The sequence below is a fragment of the Ixodes scapularis genome, unplaced genomic scaffold (assembly GCF_016920785.2).
Source record: "Ixodes scapularis isolate PalLabHiFi unplaced genomic scaffold, ASM1692078v2 PGA_scaffold5__190_contigs__length_132052651, whole genome shotgun sequence".
NCBI classification, from domain to species: domain Eukaryota; kingdom Metazoa; phylum Arthropoda; class Arachnida; order Ixodida; family Ixodidae; genus Ixodes; species Ixodes scapularis.
This window is the reverse complement of record NW_024609880.1, coordinates 87,049,599-87,072,132: the sequence shown is the minus strand read 5'-3', so window position 1 is coordinate 87,072,132 and position 22,534 is coordinate 87,049,599. Positions and strand designations below refer to the sequence as shown.

Below are 22,534 nucleotides of genomic sequence, written 5' to 3'. Positions count from 1 at the left end.
TGGATCAGTAAGTGGAACACGTAATTGCAGCATATATATAATCATGTTACACAAAAAAAGAACGTGGACGGAAAGAAAAATGAAAGCCGTTTGCAACTCCCTGTAACACCGAATTGGAGCGCAGCTCTTGAGGGGGAGGAGGGAAGGGTACTGAGGGTTACTTGTCCTCGGGGCGGGGGGGGGGGGGGGGGGGGGGGTCGTGACTTTGCTGGGTCACGTGACCCCCAGAAAAATTTTTCCGCTAGATTTAGCGGGGAATTTTTTCCGCTAGATCTAGCGGGGAAATTTTTCCGCTAGATTTAGCGCGGAATTTTTTCCGCTAAGTCTAGCGGGGAAATTTTTCCGCTAGATTTAGCGGGTTAATTTTTCCGCTAGATTTAGCGGGGCATTTTTCCCGCTAGATATACCGGAGAAATTTTTCCGCTAAAAAATGTTTCCTCTAGATTTAGCGGGGAAATTTTTCCGCTACATTTAGCGGGGAATTTTTCCCGCTAGATTTAGCGGGGAAATTTTTCCGCTAGATTTAGCGGGGAATTTTTCCGCTAAATCTAGCGGGGAAATTTTCCGCTAGATTTAGCGGGGAAATTTACCCATAATGCACGCGCGGTTACGCCAACGGCGACGGCGACGCCGACGCCGCTCAAGCCGGAAACGGGCCCCTAAGAGCTGCGCTCTAAAACACAACGTTTCTGTAGACGCCACGGATGCCCCACTTTAAAGTCGCGTTGGGCACGCGCCGCAGCTCAGAGTGCGAAGAAATTGGTAGTGTAGCTCCCATTATCGATTGGTAGCGCAGGTGGGTCACTTCCTCGATTTCTAGTTCGTGCAGCCGCCGCCTGGTGCCGTCTGTATGTGGAAAAGGTCCATTGATATAGCCTTCGTTCTAACATTCTGGAGTGACCTTCTCTACGATTTATCTTTTGCCAAAGCGAAGGCGCGAAAGATGCCATTTTAGAGGAAGGAATTAGTAGTGCTATATACTTATATGTTCGCGCATAGCCTCCTTTATACTGAATATACTGTAGTACTGTATATAGTATACAGTATAAAGGAGGCTATGGTTCGCGCCATCTGTCTTAACTTCTCACGTTGTCGAGAAAGCGCTTAGCTGCCAATAGAAAACGTCGAAGTTGGCTCTTTGTCTCGTGTTTGTTATTCTTATACGATATCCTTTCAAGTTTAAGGATTTAAACCTCAGCATTGTCTCATTTGCTTTTTTGCTAATTTAAACGTGCTGATAATTGACTTCTCTCTTTTTATTTCTGTCCAATTCATTACAAAGGGTGCCCGTGAGAAGCATGTAGCGTTGGTTTGGTGTCGTATTTGTCAATTATTTCCAATGTCTGCATTTTGGTACATTGCTTTGTAACTTAGTGTTGGTAATTTCCATTTGTACTGTCGCGTCCACTTTATCGTTCGTGTTGCCTTATATATTGTATAGTACTGACTATATATATTCATTCTGTATTCGTTGTGTAACATATGTACATATTCTTGCTCTGCTGCTCTGTGATGTTTGTGTTAGATTTTAATAAACGATTTTTTGAAGAAAGTCTTGTCAACTTACGGGATTAGGGGTCTATACATTTCCGGAAAACAAAATACGTATAAAATGGGAGTTCGAAGTAAATGTCGCCGTCGGTGCCTACAAGCAAACGCTTAATGCGTTTCTCGCTTTCCTTAGAATCATGATATATTGGGGGGCGGGGGGGGGGGGGGGGGGGGGGGGGGCAAACATGCTTATTAGCCCAGGGCCCCTATATTTCTTTATCCGGCCCTGGTTGTTCCGGCAGCCCCGAAGAACTTTTGCGTAGTTATCAACGCGAGCGAATTTGCGGTAGAAAGATGAATGATGGACGTAGATGGTCGCAAAGCCTGCGAAAAACACAAAGTTTAGCTATACGTCCGCGAGAACATAGAGGGGTCAATGACACATTTTTGTTGGCGTTCAGTGACGCTAACAGACCTAGAATATTAAGATATCGAAAAGCACGCCACCTGATTCCGAACTTATTCCAAATCGGACGTACGAAATTTAAGATCAGGGTCCCAGACGTATTATGCATATTTTCATTTAGGGCGTACTATGGAAATTTATACAAGGCAATTGATTCATAAGAGAGAGAGGAGAGTTGAAAAGAAAGGATCGAAGCCTGGAACTATTGATTTATGAAGAAGCGAGACGCCTGTTACGAGAGAAGTCAAGGGAGCTGTGGTGCTGTCTTAAATGAGCTCTCCACATAAGATTGAGACTAAAGCGCACGAAAATATGTTTGTAGTGCAAGACAGAATCAGTGTCAAAACTATAAGTGGAGCAAGAAGTGGGAAAAATGTCAACGAGTTCGATAAAAAGAAAATAGGAATTTTTATTTGGATGCACTTTAGAAGCGTTTACCAATCGAACACGTCATTTAATTTGTCTAAATATTTTGCCCGTCAAATAAATTATCTGTGATAGCAGTGGCTCTGTAAATTACACCATCATCAGCAAATAGGTGGGCGTTGGAGGAAAACAAAACTAAAGCCCCTTCATGTTTCAAAAGTAGCGCAATGTGCATCAATGCACGAGGCACGTGCATAAATCGGCAAATTCATTCATCAACTCGCTCATTCACATTCATTCACATTCACGGCGTGAGTCTGAATGCCTCTAATGAATTCTTGAAATAGGAAAATACCATGATGTGATGGTGAATGACTTTGTGAATTTGAATGAATTCGTGATGGTGTTGGTGAATGAAGTCGTGATGTGATGTTGAATGAAGTCGTGATGTGATGGTGAATGACTTTGTGAATTTGAATGAATTCGTGGTGGGATGTTGAATGATGTTGTGATGTGATGGTGAATGACTTCGTTAATTTGAATGAACTCATGATGTGTTGTGATTGTGAAGGACTTCGTGAAGTGAATATAATTCATTGTGATGTGAATGCCTCAATGAATTCGTGACGTGATGGTGAATGGCTCGTGAACACGATGAATTTGTGATATGTGTAGCTATTGAACTTGATAAGTTCATGATGGGAAGTAATACCGTGAACTTAATTCTCGACGTGATAGTGAATACGGTTATGAATTCAGAATAGGCAGAAAACATGTTACGCAGGTGCTTGCTTGCTTGCTGGTTGTTTTCATCCTTCACCGCAAACCACAGGAACCAATTTTACTGTAGCGTTTTGGGCATCATTCTCGCTGCATAGCCGTGCGCGCCTCAGCGTGGTGGCCCTTTGTCGAGCACTTTCGTAGTAACAGCTGTTTATAAGGGAAGTGCGGTGGCAGTGGCAATGAAGGGGAGCGGAGGGGGGGGGGGGGGGGGGGGGGGGGGGGGCTAGTCGTTTTCTTTGGCACTTGACATTTAATTTTACCGCTGTTCTGAGCGGTTCCTCGTAAATCAATTGAGCTCCTTGCCGACCTTGTCCTTCCGTGTCTTGGGGGATATGGTCCGGAATCCCTGAAGGCTCTCGCTGTGCCGTTTCGCTCGTGAGTTGTGCGTGGCGCAGCCGCGCTGTTTGCGGTCACTAGTAGCAGCAGGTGCCGCTTCATCTACGCGGCGCAGTCATATATCGTTTCAAAAAAGACGAAGCCGAAGCCGACGTCACGAGCAGGCGCACCTAATCCGGCGCCGAGACCATATCACGTGACCTGCCGGTTCCTCGCGGCAGCGCACGGAGCACATTCACGTGACACGATCGCAGCGCGGCATTGACTGGGTTGGCGCTCTATCATTGTGGTTTGTGTTTCGCGCATTCGAAATACCCCACTTCCTTGGCGGAGTCACGACACGAAAAGGCGCCACAGTCCTATTTCGCAAGAATTGCGAACTCGTGAAGGGCTACCAGCCGTGAAGTCGATTTTAGTCAGAGGGGACCTGTATGACTCCCTGAATTATACGGAATTCATGATGTGATGGGGAATTCCGGAGAATTTGTGTTGACCGTGATGGTGAATAACTTCGTGAAGTGATGTTGAATTCCGATAAATTCATATTGTGATGGTGAATTCGGATGAATTCGCGATGTGATGATGAATTCGGATGAATTCATGATGTGATGATGAATTCGGATGACTTCGTGAAGTGATGGTGAATTCAGATGAATTCGTGAAGTGATGGTGAATTCGGATGCATTCATGATGTGATTGTGAATTCAGATGAATTCGTGGTGATGGTGAATGACTTCATAAATTGGTGATGTGATGGTGAATGACTTCGTGAATTCGGAGGCGGCGGTGATGTGATGGGGATGAATTCTTGGCGCGGTTGAACGCCGAGATGTGAAGGGGATGAATTCTCGGCGGAGTTTGAAAGCCGTGATGTGAAGGGGATGAAGTTTTGGCGCGATTGAACGCCGGGATGTGAAGGGCCGTGACTTTGGGAGGTCGGAGTACCTTGTGACGTGAATGCGAATGAATTTGGAGACGTGATTTTGTTCGTGATGTGATGGTGAATGAAGGGGGTCTAAAATGCCAACCTTTGGGCACGTGCAGCGTGCAGCCTTTGGGAAGCTCATGGCGGCACAGCGCAGCTAGAATGAACTACAAACGACTGAGTGGGAGGCGCTTCGGGCTCCGCTTAAGCTTTCAGCTGCACCTCGAAATGTATAAGGCGGTCCAGGTAAAACCAACTCCAAGCCACTTCGCCTGCAGCGCCACCTTCGCTGCGATCGAAGCGAGTGAAGACACAGGTCATTGTCATATGGGCCATATAGTCCCTTAGGGAAATTAAAGCACGCTGGGATTCAATTTCCCATGTATTTTGTCAATAAAGGCAACGTGCGCGTTATTTTGTTTACATGCCGCTACTAGAAGCTTGTTACATGGCACGTAAACAGCGTCTCGGTAAGGATCATGGCCCAGGCCCGGGGGGGGAGGGGGGGGGGGAGGTTCGCCTCCCCCCCCCCCCTTTGGATTTTACCAGGGGGGGCACGAGCCCCGTTGCCCCCCCCCATAGTCTACGCCTATGTTTTGACGTAACCACTCGGAACGCTACGGCCTTCTCTTCTAGGAGGTGTTGGCCTAGCTCGGCTGGCCGAAATGCGGCGTAAGAAGTGGCAGGCCGATGCGGGTCTGCGTGCTAAAGAAGCTGGAAAAAATTAAAAGACTCATTGGTGGATCCTTAAAGAACGCGCTAGCATGACCCTTGGAAACGCCACACACGTCCCCCTTTGGGGAACGCTATCACTGACACCGTAACGAAGCCGGAAACAGGCAGTAAAAAATAGAGGAAACAAAAGAGAAAGCCACAAGAGAAAGTCAAAACAGAAACCTTTGATTATTATTATAAAGTCAGCGCACTGTAGTGAGCGTTTGCTCATACCTGGTGTGGGCACTGCGCGCGAGCGTAAAACCGAGATTCGCGTGGGATGAAGCCACCGCGCATGCATTGTGCTGACAACAGCACCACCGCTGTGGCTTGACGTCAGGGCCGCGTGTTGGTTATTTATAAAAGAAGCAAGACGAAACCCAAAATGTAGGGTGTGTTACATTCCGTGTACTGTTCTCTTTCATTTAAGAAAGGGGGGAAAAGAAAAGACAAACATTTTGTTTGTAAATATATGCAATTAAGTCTCCAAATAACGAGAAACGATGAAGAAAGAGACGGAAAAAACAATGAGGATGAACATTTCTGCTCGCGCTTTGTCACTGGGTGCACGACTGGGTGTGCCTTTCGTGTTCTGTTCCATGATGGCCGAACAGGGGGATATCCAACGGCAATCCTCCTGCCCCCCTCGGAGGCACATTCGGTCCAGGAGCCGGGGATGGGCCGCTGCGCTCTGGAGCCTCACTATCACCACCGCGGTGCTGCTGCTCGTGTCCATCGTCATCACAGCTTTCGTCACCACGACGCTTCTCAACCCCAGCATCGGTCGACGCCAGAGAGCTCCAGCACCTAGCGAGCTTCCGAACCTTACGTCGCAATCTCGCAGGGGTATTTTGAAAGCTGGCGGTCGACACACGAAACCATGCGACTCAATCGCTTGTATCGAACGAGCCAAGCTACTGCTTCGCCAGATCAACAAGTCTAGAGATCCCTGCGACGACTTCTACGCTTACGTCTGCAACGACTGGAAGCTGACGAGACCGCTGTCTCCTGGAGCAGATCGGGTCTCCATGGACACTGTGCTTGTGGATGCGTATGCCGATCTGGTGGCTTCCCAGTTACAAGACACGGGAAGCCAGTTTCCTGAACTCGATTTTCTGATGGACCGCTGTTTGCACCCTGAGCCGGAACTCTTTGACGACCTGCTGGCCATGTTTCTTGACGCGACGGATATGCGCCCATGGATGACCGGGTTGGCGAAGATGAGGCTGTCACCAACCGAGTTATCGCGCACGCTTGGTCTTGCATTTCGCCAGCTGGCCATCGACTCCATCTTTAGATTTTCAGTCTCTAATGACATCTTGAACAAGACCAAGCGGTTCATAGCGCTGGGAGAGCCGTCCACTGTACTACTCCATGGTCCACTCGAAGAAGGCGAGTATGAGTTGGTTCACTTGGGATTCAGCCCTGTCCTCAATATTTTGCGCAAGTTCGTAGAGACGGACGTGCTGCGATTCGAAGACCGTCTCTCGCGTCTATTTGCTCGACCACAGTTAGATTCCGCGGCGATGGCCGACTGCATCATCATCAAGGTGCGGGACTTGCCGACCGTGCAAGGCATCGAATGGACCGATCTTCTCCAGAGTGTATTCGGGAAGGGGCTTCGCCCCATCACAAGCAGAACCTACATCAAACTAACTTCACCTAATTACGTAGTGCGGCTCGCGCGGGGCGACGTGCTCATCTCCAGCAGAGATTTCATGGGTTACCTGCTATTTCGGATGATCATGGTGCTCTCACCGCTCATGAAAGACGACAAGGTCCGGAACGTCCTAGCGTCCATCAGTTACGCTCGGCATCCGGAGTTCGCGCAGCCTCTACCGCAGGCACATTACTGCATCCACTTGATGAACCGGTTCGAGCTGAACTTGCCACTATACAGCTCGTACAGAATAACCAGTGATTTACTGGGCGGCGACGCGGCCGTTCAGGACCTTATATTCACTCTACGTCGTGTCTTCCTCGAGCACTTTCATGAAGAGCTAGGTCGACCCGGCGAAGACCTAAAGGCGGTGATTCAAGATAAACTCGTCGTGTTGTACTGGGAGTCGCTCATACCGCGAGTTTTAACGAACGCCAGCCAACGAACCTTTTACACCGACGGCATCTATACGGGCAACTCGAGGTCGTCCACCGCGCACTTCTTCTACACATGGATTCGCAAATCACTCGAGAAGCGACTTCTGGCACGCATGGACTCGAAAGTGGTACATCCTGGATGGACCGGTGGCTTCCTGTCCGCGGAGCCGAGACTCGAACCACCTTACGAGAGCATCGAAATACCGCCACCAGTCTTCGATTTCTTTCTCGACAAAGATCCCGCACTACGGCCCATTCAGGCTGCTAGGGTCGCGCCCAAGATCTACAGGAGCCTCTTCAGGACCATCTACCACTGGATTTACAACTTCGAGTTTGAAAACGGAACGCGCGTAGCGCGCCACTTGGAAGACCTCAGACTCTGCCTGGAGCGCCAGTACTCTGCCTTGCTCTGGCTGGACAAGCAGGTCCAACTGAATGCCTCTCGTACCTCCTGGGCCGACCTGTGGGACTTTATGGCCTTGAGACCCTCGCTGGAAGCCTTTCTCTTGCTGGCAAGTCGCGTGTCATCCAATTATCGGCTGCGCCTACTTGAGCACTGGACCACCAGTCAACTGTTCTTCGTGTTCTATGCGGCAAACTTCTGCGAAAACAGCGACCGGAGGTTTCTGCGCAGGTTGGTGGCGCATGGACCTTACAGCCCGGCTTGGTTCCGCGTGAATGGGCCTCTTCGGAACTTTCCAGAGTTTCAGAGGGCATTTGGGTGCAGGCGCGGCTTCTTCATGAACCCATCCAATCAGTGCGCCTTGCGTGCGCAACGATAAGAGTCTTGAAAGACGCGACATAGGGACATTACGTCTTTATTGTCTTTGTGTGAGCGATCATCGTTACAGTTGGGTTCTATTTATAACCACGAGATATTGATTCAGCTTATTTGTTGAGATGCAATGTGATATACACTTTCACGATGCCAAATTTATTTAGTTCGATACACTCAAGGCCCAGAGGGCGTTGAAGGTTGAAAGCAGTAAAACATATCCATGAAATTGATAAAAAAAAAAAATACAACAGAACAACAACAAATGCAGGTTATCACTTGTCCGTACCGTATTAGAGAGTTTTAGTAGATCGTTCCAATACCTCCGATACCCCCGATAACGATACCCGAAAACGATACGATGAATGCGCAAAGGCCGCGGCGGAGCTTCGGGTATCGTTATCGGAGTCATCGGAATGATCTACTAAAACTCTCTATTAGAGAGCTTTAGCAGACCGTTCCGATGACTACGATAATAGTACCCGACACTCCTCCCACCGCCTTTGCGCATAGAGCGTATCGTTATAGGTTATCGTCATCGCGGGTATCGGAGCGATCTACTAAACTCTATTACGCAACACGCGAACGCAATTAAATAATTTCCTATTTATTGGTTACTTGCACGCAAGTGTGAATAACTTCTGTATGTAGCAGCTTTCTGCATTTATTAATGCGAAAGCCTTAACTGTCTCATGGAGCGAAGGTGGCGTTGTCTGTAACCGTCTGTAGCAGCGAAACGGCAGTTGAATTCCCATTGGCCAGCGAAACGGCAGTTACATCCCCATTGGCCAAAAGCACAGCAACGCAGTTGCATCGTCACGAAAGCCTTGCAGCCCGCGGGGTTCGCCACGCCTGCGCAGTGGGGGAGTGTGATGTCACCGCCAGGGCGCCGGGTGAAAAAGACGCGGCGCGCTGCTTGTCGGAATGCACTGCGTGTAAGAATGCTTTCGCATTTCTACACGTAAACAGTCTTAAGTGCCCTCTTTAGTCTTTATCAGAGCGCAGCTCTTAGGCGCTTGGTTCCGGGTTGAGCGACGTAGCCGTCGCCGTCCGCGTAACCGCGCGTTGCATTATGGGACGTTTTCCCGCTAAAGTTAGCGGGAAAATGTTCTCGCTAAGTTTAGCGGGCAACTTCACTCGGTAAATATAGCGGAAAAATTTCCCCGCTATATTTAGCGGAAAATCTCCCCGCTAAATATGGCGGAAATATTTTCCGTTAAATTTAGCGGGAAATTTAGCAAAAATTTCCTGCTGAATGAGAGAGGAGGAAGAGGGGAGGGTACGGAGAGGAAGGAGGGGCATACTTTCCCCCCCTCCTCCTCAAGAGCTGCACTCTAATTCGGAATTACAGAAAATTGTAAACGTCTTCTATTTTTTCTTTTTTTTCCATGTTTATTTTCGCCATTGAACACTGTGAAGTTTCTCTCAAACAGTCTTGTTAGCGAGGAAAAAAAAAGATGTATGGCAAATTGCTAATTGTCTTGCATACGTGAAATGTTCTAGCGTCACAAACGTTTAGCGATACGCTGACTTTCTCGTATGCAATTGTGAGTCGGGTCTTCAGTCTTCGAAGTTCATTCAGCAGTACGTCTAGCCTGTCCAACCAGACGTCTACGTTCATGGCGCTCTTCATGAGATAATTTAACGCGTGGCCACGGTGGAAGAATCATTTAGGTGATGACTCTCTGTCCGACGCGGCGACCCCATTGTGTTCGGTGCACCGAGCGCTTCACTGGCACGGGGATAGATGGCGCCCAAGTATCGGGTCCCTCCCAAACCAACCGCTCCGGTTGTTTCTCTCGGCGGTGGTCCCGCATTCCCTCGCTCACCGCTTCATGTTGTACCTCACCACCGCCACGCCGGAGCCCATAAATCCGTCTCTTCCATTGTTCTTCTTCGTCCGGTTAAGGCGCACCTTCGTGCTCGATGGTAACACCTGTGATCGAAACAGCAAGAAAGCAAAACACGAGGCCAGCCACTCGCCGCACACCACCACCACACCGCGAAAAAGGCGAGCACCGTGCTCGCCTTTTTCGCGGTGTGGTGGTGGTGTGCGGCGAGTGGCTGGCCTCGTGTTTTGCTTTCTTTGCGGTGATTGGACTTGCGGTGAGGAGGCGGCGGGGACGTGTTGGGGTGTCTGCAGTGAGCTGAGTGCAGAGAGTGGCACGCGTTGAGTGGCGTGGTATTGCCGCGTTGGGTTGCACGCATTGTGTTGCGTTGGGTTGCACACGGTGGTTTGCTGGTTGAGTGGCACGCGGCGAGTTGCGTGGTTTTTCCGCGTTGGGTTGAAGGAGCTGGGGCTCACCGGTGGTGATGGTGACGGGGGCGGTATTTTGCTTGAGTCGCGGGCCGTGGCGCCGAAAGTTGGGGCAACAATGGGTGACGCGCCCTGCGGACAAGATGGTCGCTGGGTGGAGCGGACAGTGGCGGTGGCAGAGACCGTCGTTGCAAAGCGCTCGCCGAGCTTCGCATTTCCGTCGAGCGGTACCACCACTGCCATGTCGTGGGCTATGAGGAACAGGAACCGTGTCGGTGATGCTGTTCGGTTGAGCCGTTGTCCGGGGGCCAGAAACCTCCGGGAGACGAGGGAAATGAGCGGGGCCGGGAAGTTCGGTGCGGATATGGGAGGGCCGGTGTGATGATGTGCTGGCTTGCTGAAGGGGGCTTGCTTTGACACGGAGAATGTTCTCCGGGTCACTATTGGGGTCGGTGCGGGCCGTACGTGACCACATATTCAAGCAGTGAGGTACATTCGTAATTTTTTTTTCTCGCAATTTTACATGCGGTGTCGCATTCCTTGCGAAAGACAATGCCGTTTATTTCAATCATCTGACATGCTTGGTTTTAAAGAAATAGATTCCCGAAGGAGAGAGGAAGGACGACGGGTTTTTGACAATTGTCGTTTGTGCCATATTTGAAGCGCGCTATAGCCGAAGCTATTATTGTAGAGAGGTTAAACTTTTTAAGAATGATCTATGTATAGCCTAGGTAAGTGTAGTCTTAAGATAAGATTATTGTTGTTCAAGACGAGTTTCGAAGAAATATCCAAACATGTACTATCGGGGAAAAATGAAATGCGAACAGAGGAGCGCGTGGCTCGCGGTACAGGCTGCGCCGCCTGGAAGTGAGCCTAAGGGCGAGGCCCGCGTCCCCTCTCCCATTTTGAGTGTACGCAGGCTCTTCTCCTCCCCCATTTCCGGGGAGAGGAGGAGAGCCCGCGCACACTCAAAATGGGAGAGGGGACGCGGGCCTCTACCTTCCACTGCATTGCCAAGAAAAGTTGTCGCCGAGTATAGGTGCATTTTAAAGGGATACTACAACGAAATTTCGGCGCTCATTTTTTGGTCTATATGTGTTCAAAGGAGCAGCATCACATCGAACATACCAATATCTTGTTAAAAAAGTCACGAAAAGGAATTTTAAAACGAATTAAACGATTAGCAAAGAGCACCTGGTGGATGTCGCTAACACTTCGCTTGTAATGCCAGTCTAGGAACCTTGATAGCTAGTGACGGAGGTTGTCTCGCCTCCGGCCACGACGAGAGAAGAGGGACAGGAGGAACTCCCTTCTTCCCGAGAATGCCTTTTGTGTGTCGCAGAAGTCGCTATTGTCCCCCTACAAGATTACTCAAAATTCGTACAAGAGCAGCCGCTTCGGTGGCTGGAACGACTAGGCCATCCTAGGGTGCCTTCATGTGCGCTTCGCATTGAGTGATGCCAACTGCCTGTTTCCCTTTCCCACACCCTCTTCCACCGCCATTTTGTTTCTCTCATTGCTTCCCCGTGCGCCGGAAAGTGGCCTTTGTGTCGATCGGTAATCCCCTCCGAGGGTAAAAATGCTAATCCTCCCTCCGTGGGTTCCACAACGCTGCTCCGAACTTCTGAGATAAGGTGCTCGTTTCCGGGAGGGTTATAAGCCCCACGGATTATCGCCGAGGAACAAAATGGATGCTGGTTTGTCGGCGAGTGGTATTTCAAAGGGTGGCATCACCCTGGCAAAGCGCACATGAAGGCTCCCTAGGCCATCCTCTCGACGTCAGCCTCGCCGTAGCTTTGCTCGTCCTGAGACGACCTACGTCACGATTGCGTTGGATGTCACGTGGTCTCCGCTGGGCCTTCTCCGAGCGCTTGCCAGTGTGGGTCGTATATAACGAAAAATACAGCCACCAGGCTCAAAATACAAACGTGCGATTGTCATTTACGGATATTGTGGATCATATTCAACCTATCTATATTTCAAATATTTCAAATTTCGTTGAAGTATCCCTTTAACTTCGGTAGAAATTCGCGGCACGTCCGCTGGGGAGATGGGGGTGGCACCCCTGTAACCTCTTCCACTGTATCTGTTTCGGCGCCAAAATGGCCGATTAAAGCCAAAATAGAAGTAACGTCCAGTTCCTCGAGTGGCCGCTGTGAGAGAAATGGCGGCGTTGTGTTCGCCCATAGCCTCCTCTATACGGAGAAAGCCTGGCACATCGACGACGGAGCCATAGAGCGCGCGGCCGCAGGAAAAAGGAGAGGAGGAGCGCGCCGAACGGTGACCAATATGGTAGCGCAGAGCAGAAAGGGCAGACCTAGACAGCGAGCGCTTGGGTCGTGAGCGGCCGCTCCCCGAACCACGCTTGTTTTTGTGTTTTCGTCACCGTCGTTTTCGTACTCCGGGAGAAACGGGCGCGGCGATTCGAAGGGCGCAGGGAGAAACGGGAAAGGGTGACGTTGAGTTTCTCCTTTCCGCGATAGCGACAAGAAAAGAGAGAGAGAAAAAAAAAAAAGTTGTTTCTGCGTTTGGCCGCTCGCTCTTCTGTGGCGCTAGCGGGCAAGGTTCTCTCCGCTCCCGTTTCTCCGCCCCTCCTTTCCCATTTACGGCGGCCGTCTTTTCACGCGACGCGCCAGGCTTTCTCCGTATAGAGGAGGCTATGGTTCGCCATTAGCTCGGTTCTGGTGGACAGATTCGGGCCACTTTTTCAGAGCAGTCTCTATGGCAGTTTCCCAACTGAGTAGTTCTAGTAACGTTGCCTTCGCCGAAAAACGTTCGCTTGTCGCAAGCATCAAGTTGCCGGTGATCGTTGCCCACCTTACTGGGTTTTTCAAACCGAGTGCGTTCCTGACGTGCGCGGACTACTGTCTACTGCGCCTGCCTGGTCTTCCGCAAGCGGGTTTGACTTTCTCTGGAGCTTTTTTTCTCCTGTTTTCTCGGACAAGGAGTTCGGCCGTTAGAGTATCAGCGCGGTCGCGCTTCTGATCTGCTTCAAGTTTTGGTTGCCGGGGATTCGACGGTGAAATACTAGTATTTTTCATAGAATAACCGGGTGGCTGTCAAAGTGCGGGCGTTTAGTGGCATTAGGATCGAGGCTTTGTTTTCCAAGGTGTCTGACGCCCTGCTCGATTTTGGCACAAACAACACCAGCGTTTGCGCCAGCGCGTACGTTGACAAGTATCGTCGGCTGGCCGCTCAGATCTTGGAACGCAGTCCGACGATGCAGATCACCTTTTCTTCCGTCCTTCCGAGGCGGAAAACAGGTTCTCTTCGATGGAGTGTCAGCGTAGTCAAGAGTGCCGAGATCCAGGCGTTGAATGATCGGCACAGAGACGTGAATTGGCTCCTGCATGAGTTCTGCCGCAAGAAGGGCTTCGCGTTCATCGCTGATCTCGTGGACGAGTGGCATCCGTGCATCGGGTACTGTTTTATTTCTCATGGAATAAACTGTTTCTGGAATCTTTTACCCAGTTTTCTCGATTGCATTCTCTCAGTATGTTTGCTATTAATGGGACTAATGCATGTTTTCCCTTTTCTCACAATCTTTGTGTGATTGCCAGTGTGCGCGCAAGTCAAGAACGCATGGAGCGGTGAGCACGTACTTGTCCCCTTTGATACACATAAGCTCACATTAAAACACTTCGAACCAAGCCAACCACACACACGACGAAGCTTCTCCGCCTCGCCTCAGCAGCGATGCACACAGGGCGAAGGCCCCAGAGGCCGCACCCGCACCGCCCGCACGCACGCATGGCACCGTTGGATGGCACGCACGCCGCCCTCCTGGACAACATAACTATAAAGATATATATTGGTACTATTTTTATGATGTATGATATTTGCTACTATTCTTAGAAATCAGTAAACAATTGATGCTTTCTAAGATCACGTGACATATTAGCTTTTAAAACAATGAAATGTAACCTCTTTATTTTTATATCCTATATTTACTTGTAAGAAAACATAATATGTACATAAAAACAAATTATTCCCTCATATCATAAGTCACGTGACCTTTTGCGTGGATGGAGTCTTATCTCCTCCCGACTTGGCTACGTCCCCGCGCGTGGATGTAGCCTCGGCCTTGATCATTTGCACGCGTTCTCGCGCAACAAAACCATAGAAGAAGCCACGCGCTCGTGTTAGTAGCCCTGACAGCGCTGCACACTAAGTATGAAACAGGGTATAGCAAGTCAGCCCTGGTTTGGAGCGCACGTTAGTGCGCTCCAAACGGGGAAAGAAAGCACTGCCAAACCCAGCGCACAAGCCGAGCGCGACTCCGGGTCTCAAGACGCTCGCGTGCCCCTCCCTTTGCACTGTTTTCTTTCAGCCAGTCTCAGATTATACGCTGTTCTAGTACAGTGTAGTTCTAGTAAGCTGGCCCAGGGCAAACTGTCACCGATACTCCATCTGCACAAACACCAGCGAAGCAGACAAAGGCATGGGCACGAGCGCGTGGCTTTGGAAAGTACAGAGCGCGACACTGTTAGCGCGAACAAGCGATCGCCGGTTTTTCGTTTTTCTTTTTGAAACCAAGGGATGTCATTCAAATTATTACTGCTAAGGAAAGAGCTCATTCAGTTCTATAATGTAAGCGATAAAAGTTCGTGCTCGCTAATACTATTCAGAAGTAAAATGCGAAAATACGCCGACGTCGTGTTCGCGCTAACAGTGTCGCGATGTGTACCTCCTAGGCACGAGTTCTTGTACAACCAAGAGCATTTCGTTGAGCTAGGCTCACGTGCCTGTGCCTTTACTGCAGACATTTGTGAGATGGAGTAGAGGCCGAGATTGAACCATCTTACACCGCAGATTGGACGCATCTATTTCATGCTTTAAATGTCGTTTGCAATATTGCGACGTCGCGGTCTCCTGATTGGTCGACGCTGTGTCGTACCTTTAGTAATTACGCTGCAACTGTGGGGGAGTTTTCGGCGCTGGCGGCGACTTTTGCCCATTGTCCAAACTCTCCTAATATACAGCTCTGGTCAGCGCCATTCAGCGCGCCAACACGCATGTTCCCCTTCTCCAAAGATTATTTTCGTCATTCTTGTCCAGCTCGCTTACACATGTGCATTTAATTGCATTATAATAATAATGTATATGCTTTCGCATTCACAACTCATAAGAAATGCTTAGGTGTACCTCAAACTTTTTTTTTCTTCACCCTTCACGACGACTTCTATACTGCAGTTTTGAGCTTGCATCACCTCTGTAGGCATCATCTGTAGACTGCGCGACAGTTAGCTCAAACTTGACACCTGCAGTTTTTAAAGGGGTACAAAAACAAAAATTGAAATATTCAAATTTCAATTGGAAATGAATCAAGCACGCTGCATGACGTGTAATAACCGTAATGATAATCGCACGTTTGTATTTTGAACGACTGGTTCCAAACGGTGCACTCGAGCAAGCGCTCGAAGAGAAGCGAACGGAGAGCGCAATGAGTCATGGGATATCCGAGGAAAACAAAAACAGAAAGATTCCCTCCATTCGTGACGTAGCAAGGCTAAAGTGACCAGACGTCCCGATTTAGGCGGGACAGGTCCCGCTGTCCCACCAGCGTGCTTGTGGGACGCCGTTTTGTCCCGCTTTTGCTCCTCGAACCGCGGATAGATGAAAGATTCGGTTAAACGAAAAAATCGCACCGGTGAGAGGGTGCTTCCTCTGATCAAGGAACAAGATATGCTCGACAGAGAAGATGCTGAAGGTTAATTGGCGTATGACATGTGAACAGTACTATGGACCATAGTACACACAAAAAAAAAAAAAATACATTGATACTAAAGGAATATTCCAACCAAATGTATTAGATAGCTGCAAGCCACACAGTACGCAAACTGCAAGAAAAAGAAATGCACACGGTGTATACGAACTAATGAAAGGCACGATTTGTTACCGAAATTTAAACTTTTTCAAGTCTCGCAGCACAATACCTCCCCCCCCCCCCCCTCCCCTCCCCCCCCTCCCCTTCCCTTCCCTTCCCTTCCCTTCCCTCCCCCCCCCCCCCCCCCCCGATACGCGTCCCGCTTTGGGGCCCGAGGAATATGGTCACTTTAAGCAAGGCTGGCGTGGCTGAGGTTTGCCGTTGGTGGCGTTGTCAATAGCGTCAGCGCGTTACAACCGAGCCGTTCGAACTACCCGTGGGGTGACGAGCGTGTGGTTGGCTCAAAGAGCATGTAGCCTCCACAACACTGTCAGCTTAGGGCTGAAGGGCGGGTGGGGGAAAGCAACTTTTATCAGAGTTTTGAGCGACGGGCTAATCTTTTAGGGGGACAATGGCTGTGTTCGGGTACACAAACGAGGGTCCGAGAAAGAGGGGAGTCCCTCCTTTCGGTCTTCTTGGATTGTTTGGTACAATGCGCGATTTGTAAGTTGAGGAGGAAAGCTAAGGAAAATGTCGAAATTCCAAAGAGCGGCGCTGCTCCGATGGAACTTGCTACGTCATGACTACGTAGCAAGTTCACTACTGTTGCTAGATTACCTCCCAAATAGGCTCCACATGTATCCACCAGGTGCACATTGAAAGATTGTTTAATTAGCTTTAAAATTAGTTTGCTTGTGCCTTTCAAGGAAAGACTGGTATTTTTGAGGGTATGCTGCAACAGGCAACACATTAAAGCTAAAAAAAATTAGCACTGGAATTTCGTTTCCGTGCCCCTTTAAGTTTGCTCAAAACAGGGTACTGGCAAGCACAAAGTTTATAATTTTGGTTCATGCCACAGGTGAATGCTTACCAACACACCAGAAGTAATGTGTTGCTTACCAACACACCAGAAGTAGCTCCACAAAACAAGCTACGCTTCAGAGTAACGACACTTACCCATCTTGTGCCTTAAAAATCACGGTTGCCAGTTATCTGAAGCTTTACCTGAAATCACAGGAAACGGTTTTCCATCCTCCACGAATGTTTAAACAGTTTACGAAAGAGCAAAGCTATATTTCATGAGCTTCTAACACTGAACCTAACGCTGAAGAAGTCACACTTTTGAATAATGACGATCGGCTGTTACGCCTGCTCTGTACATGCACCACAATGGCGGCGCCCACAATATTGGTAACAGAGTGTCAATACCTTAAGCGTAGCTCATTTAGTGGCCCTAACCAGAAGTATTGATGGCAGTTAAACTTTGAAAGAAAGGAATCACAATCGCTTGTTTGTACTAATAGCATCACGCAGTGTATATTTCTAAAAAAGAAAACAGACAAATTTTCTAAAAAAAAAACAAGACCTGTATTGCATCCAAACTCTCATACATATCCACTTCGAGAGAAACACAATTTTGTCTTAACAAGGACATTTTGCCAATCCTACATACTCCACAGTCATATATGCAAGTTTTTCTGTTATGTTTTCTGATACAACACACCAAGAGACTGAAAACTAAAAGGGGGCTAAACAGAAGAGACCAGTTGCATCTCATTGTCAAGCAGCCATGGCACCGCACACCTGAATTCTGCATCGTCATCTCTCTATGAATCGTCTGCTAGCGGCGCAGTGAAATTGCGGAGTGGTGTTGATGGTACGGTACAAGTAACGAAACATCAGTGTGTGGGCCCCAAGCATACCAACAAACTGTGAGGTGGTGAGTTGCATCCCATTGCCAAGTAGCCATGGCACCGCACACCTGAATTCTGCATCGTCATCACTCTATGAATCGTCTGCTAGCGGTGCAGTGAAGTTGCGGAGTGGTGTTGATGGTACGGTACAATTAACGGAACATCCGAGTGTGGGCCCCAAGCATACCAACAAACTCTGAGGTGGTGACATGTCTGGTCATCTTTTTTTTTTTTTTTTCGAAATGGAAACTATTACCCAAACACATACAAAATAAAGAGCTATATGTTTCAATCGGCACAGCATTAGGAATAATACAAGGCTCAAAAACCGAAACGGTCCCCAGACATCGGATCCACGCACAAATAACTGGTAGTTCAAAACACAATGAAGAACAGAGGATCTGCAAATAGCAATCTGTCTGAAACTTGCCTGAAGGGGAACACACTAGCCTAACATAGCTTACATGCACTGCAGCTACCTTCAGCAGAAAGAAAATTACATCTAGTGAGGGTTACGAAAAAGAAAAAGCAGAAATTGCACAAGACTTCAGTGGAGGAACGGGACACGTTGTCATAAGGTTCGAATCGCCATGCCACGAAGTTCGACCTCTGAGGAGCAAAGAAACGAAATGCAGAAAATCCCACGGAGGCAAGGAATCATAAACTGAACAAATTTGCAGCTGCAATTTTCCTCGCAAGAACACTACTACAAGCTGTAACTACTAAACAGTTCAAGATAACACAATAACATTTTTTTTGTTGTCATCCCACAGTCTACTCTTAGAGAGCCGACAGAGTTGGGAAAACCTTTTTTTGTCTGGCTGCTGCAGGATAACCAAAAGGGCAAATCCAAGGCTGGCCATTACACAACAGCACATTGAAGTAAGCCAGCACTAGCACTCGCCATGTAATCAGTCAGTTCAAAAGATCCGAGCGATCCAACTGCTACAAGCAGTGTTCGGTGGTCTGTCCAGTGCCCAAAATACTAAGATTTAACAGGGAATAATATAATCATCATCATCAAGCAAAAGTAGGAACAGACCTTACCCTAAACCAAAAATAAAGCAAGTACATGCACAATCCTGAAACATGGTCTGCATCAGCATTGCCTGGTGAAGCAGTTACGTCAGATCAAAGCACTGCAGCTTCCCCAAGGCAGGAAAAAGTGTTCTGGAACTATCGTTTTCAGAGCCAACGCCGCTGCAGCCATGGTCATGGATCAGATCAAACCACTCGGAATTGAAAACGGCAAAAACACACTGCAGCAAATGAACTGTTAGAAGTGGAAACTCGCCAGACTGCGAGGCTCGGCGATTTCCTCAAAGGGACGTCGCATCCTCGGTGCCTTCCGCAAGCCGTAGCAGATTTTGCCCGTCGCTTCACGGAACCTACACCTTCCGGGTACAAAGCCAAATACAAGTGGGACCACTTCCGCAACCCAGATGCATGAAATCGGCTCGGCGGGAGACAAAACCTTTCGTATGGAGTAAGAAAACAACCAGAAGAATTGAGGTGTGAAGCGAGTCTCGACATGTCGGGAACAATGCCGGTTGGCCCGAGGGTGGTCCTCTTTGTGGCGTTCAAGTCAAGAAAAAGGGGCTGGGGCAAGGAAACAAAAGCGCCCCGCCTCTTTTGGCCGGAGCCTTGCCCCCACGGTCGATATAACCCTCTGTTTATAGTCCTGTAACTCCGCGGGCGCTGGTAGGCAACGCCCTGCGGATTCGTGAGGTAGTGACAATAGCGCGGCACGAGGAAACTATGTCCACGCAAAACCGCGTTTAACAGTCAATCAAGGTTAAAAAAAAAAAGCGAAAAAAAAACCTTGCAAAAGGAGTTTTGTGTGGCATTCCAGTATTGAGGGAGGGGTACCAGGGACTACCAGGTAAACAACAAAAAACAACCAAATGCTCATTAACTTCTGCGCCAAGCTCTCAATAGGGTAGAGGTAGGGGCTCCCAGCTTTACAGCCGCCGTTACGAGGTTAGACCTGTTTTTGTCCTGTTGGCTGGCAATGAATAAAGAGCATGTTGGAAGTGACACAAACACGGGTGACGGCGCAAACCCAGCTGAATCGCGGGTCCAGAGAAGCTTTTGTGTTGAAATACGACACATCGTCAAAATGGTCCTCAGGAAAGAAAAAAAAAGTGTGGACTCTTGCAAATGGGGCAGTAGTACTGTGGAACTTGTCGTGAAGAGGGGACAGCATTTTTTTTTCTTTTCTTCAGTTTCGTTCGGTAAGTATGCAACAATGATTTTGTGAGAGATAACGACAAACTTATTGGAGAAACTTGCAACATCTTCATCTTCTTCATTATCATCTCGGCGATGCAACGCACACAGCCTACTACTCAGACAACGTAAAGAAAGCGACAGTGGGGGCTCCGAGTCTGACCGCAGAAATTGATATTTTTACCCGTTGTTTTGTGCAGTCGCCAGTTTTCGTCGTTTCTAACGAAGCTGTCTCTCCTTCCTTCAACAAACTTCTCTCAATCTTTTCCAGGTCATGGTAAAAAAAAAAAAAAGAAATTGCTGTGGCAAAAGTCGCCACTCTTGTCATAAGACAAAAAAAAAAAAAGTTTCTCCAACAAGTATCAAAAATAAAAACTCTCGCTCAGTAACATTTACAATAAAAAAAAAAAGACACTCTGTATACATACAGTGGTCAACAATTTGTGTTGCTTTGCCCTCAACTTCACTCGCAGTCAAGTACGCCCACATTCGTTTGCAAACGACACTTGGTAGGCGTCCGCTCGTCCCAAACTAGCATCCCACAAAGCCGGAGTCATCCCGCAATTGCCGCGGCAGACCCTCACCCGCCCTTCAAAAACGCCAGATCACTCTCGCAACCTCCCGAGGTCGCGCATTGCATAGCCAGAGCTCCAGCCCGCACGGAACATTCCCCTTCCTTCCAGACTGAAGCAGTGAAAGCGGTGAGCATGAGTTCAAACCTACCAAAGTAACGTCACTCTGCCCGAGCAAACGACGGTAGAGAAGATAACCTGTCGAAACCGTTGGCCACCGCTTTTACGTCAGTTGAGGATTAAGGCGAACAAAGCGTGAGGACGTCGCATCTTTGCAAGCTTCGAGAATTTTCCCTCGACTTGCGCCCTTCTCCAAACGCGTTTCTCGCATTGCGGAATGTCTCGAGGCAGAAACGACGGCCGAGGAGACGAGCCTTGGACCGAGAGCAAATAGCTCCCTTTAGCCGAGTCGACTTTCTTTCTCCTCGGCGCTCGGACGCCAGCCAAGTACCTTCCTTCCCACCCACACGTCACCCCTCAACCCTCTCCCCCACACAGGAGCCTCTTAAACTCCCTCATCTTTTTTTTCTTTTGTTTCACTCAACCCACTTCTTACATATACATATATATATATATAGTATATATATCTTCCTCTCTTTCCCAAGAAAAAGCGACGCCCCGCCGCGTCGTCTCCCCCCCGCTTCCTGAGCCCAACCACCAACCTCCCCCCTCCCTTCCTCTGCGGCCCTTCGAGCATTTGAGAGGGCGGCAGAGGTTCACAATGTACAATGCTAGAACTTCGTCTTCTTTGGTGTCATCCGCCGCCTTTTCAAAGTCGCCAGAACCGGGGGCGCAGAGGAAGAGAATGGGGAGGGGGAGGGGGGGAGCGAGGGGAACCTTTCCTTGCATACGGTTGCAACGTGGCGGCAAGAAGGAACAGTCCAGTCAACCAACCCCCCCCACCGCCAGCCCCGGACGACTCCGACAACGTTCAGACGCAGCAAAAACAGGAGGAACCCGTCGACCACCCCCTCTCCAACAAAACAACCTGCCCCTACCGGAATTGTAAAAAGAGCATCTCAAGAGAGAGGGGGCACAAAACTGTGAGTGGAAGAGAAGTTCCTCGTGTAAAGTGCGCCTCCGCACGAGGGGAGGCGGTCGGGGAAGGGGACGACGCGGCGCCGAAGAGGGCGGACGGGGGTCCTCAGTTGGAGTCCTGGCTGCCCCCCTGGCTGTCGTGGGCTGCGCTGGGAGGGGAGGGGCGGCGGGCGGGGGGCCCGTTGTTGCCCCGGGGCTCCCCGGACACGTTCCTCCGGGGCCCATTGTTGTTGTTGCTCCGTGGGTGCATTGGGTAGGGCTGCTGGCCCGCCATCTGGTTGCGGCTCACCAGGGCACGGATCTGGCGCTGCGCTGCCTGCAACCGGAGGGCCACGCATCAACGGAACGTCCGCTCGGTTAGAGGTATTTCCGGGTTTGTTGTCGATGCCCGGGTGCTCGCCGAGACCCAAATCGCTTTGCGAAAGAAGGCTGACAAGGCCTGTGGTCTGTCGCAACTCAGGAACTGCACGAGGCGCTTCGCCCCCAAACTCCTACGGAAAATCGGCATCTCTACACCACTTGGTATAAATGCATCCTTTTTCTCAAACACATCATGGATAGGAAGGGAAATCTGTCAAAACCTGAATCTCAACATTTGCCCGCCCCGCCCCCGCCCCCCCCCCTTCCCCCACAAAGAAAAAGCCCTTTGCTCTTGGATGCATTGTATGGAACACAATGAGCAGAGCCTCTGTTCTTACATTGCAGCAGCATTGTCATAGCCTGAAATAATTTGAGGCTATGACAATAAGTCATAGCCTAAAATTATTTGAGTCTAAAGTGGAAATTGAGAACCTACCGTATTTACTCGAATATACCGCGCCCTAGATTGTAACGTGCAGCCACTTTTCGAAGTCAAAAAAAAACAACCCAAAATGACCGCATCTCCACGTGGTGAATGATGTTGATTGGGGCGAAGCTCTGGTGG

The 22,534-nt window shown here is 49.2% G+C and overlaps 2 protein-coding genes across 3 annotated transcripts in view; one reads left to right on the top strand and one right to left on the bottom strand.

The window, feature by feature from the left end:
- Positions 1–5,683: 5,683 nt before the first annotated feature.
- LOC8032870 (membrane metallo-endopeptidase-like 1) lies at positions 5,684–7,960 on the top strand. Its single transcript, XM_002401361.3, has one exon. It carries the CDS (start codon positions 5,684–5,686, stop codon positions 7,958–7,960), a length of 2,277 nt encoding a protein of 758 aa, XP_002401405.3.
- Positions 7,961–17,426: 9,466 nt separating this feature from the next.
- LOC115308414 (insulin-like growth factor 2 mRNA-binding protein 1) overlaps positions 17,427–22,534 on the bottom strand; it is a 35,499-nt gene continuing 30,391 nt past the window's right edge. For both annotated transcript variants that reach the window (XM_040222552.3, XM_040222553.3), the window contains exon 14: positions 17,427–21,925. In XM_040222552.3, the coding sequence (XP_040078486.1) occupies positions 21,716–21,925 (210 nt within the window). In that variant the 3' untranslated portion in view covers positions 17,427–21,715. The remainder of the gene's footprint in view (positions 21,926–22,534) is intronic.

Excerpts from the sequence above, each read along its gene's own strand:
- LOC8032870 (XM_002401361.3), top strand. The coding sequence starts at position 5,684 with ATGGCCGAACAGGGGGATATCCAACGGCAATCCTCCTGCCCCCCTCGG.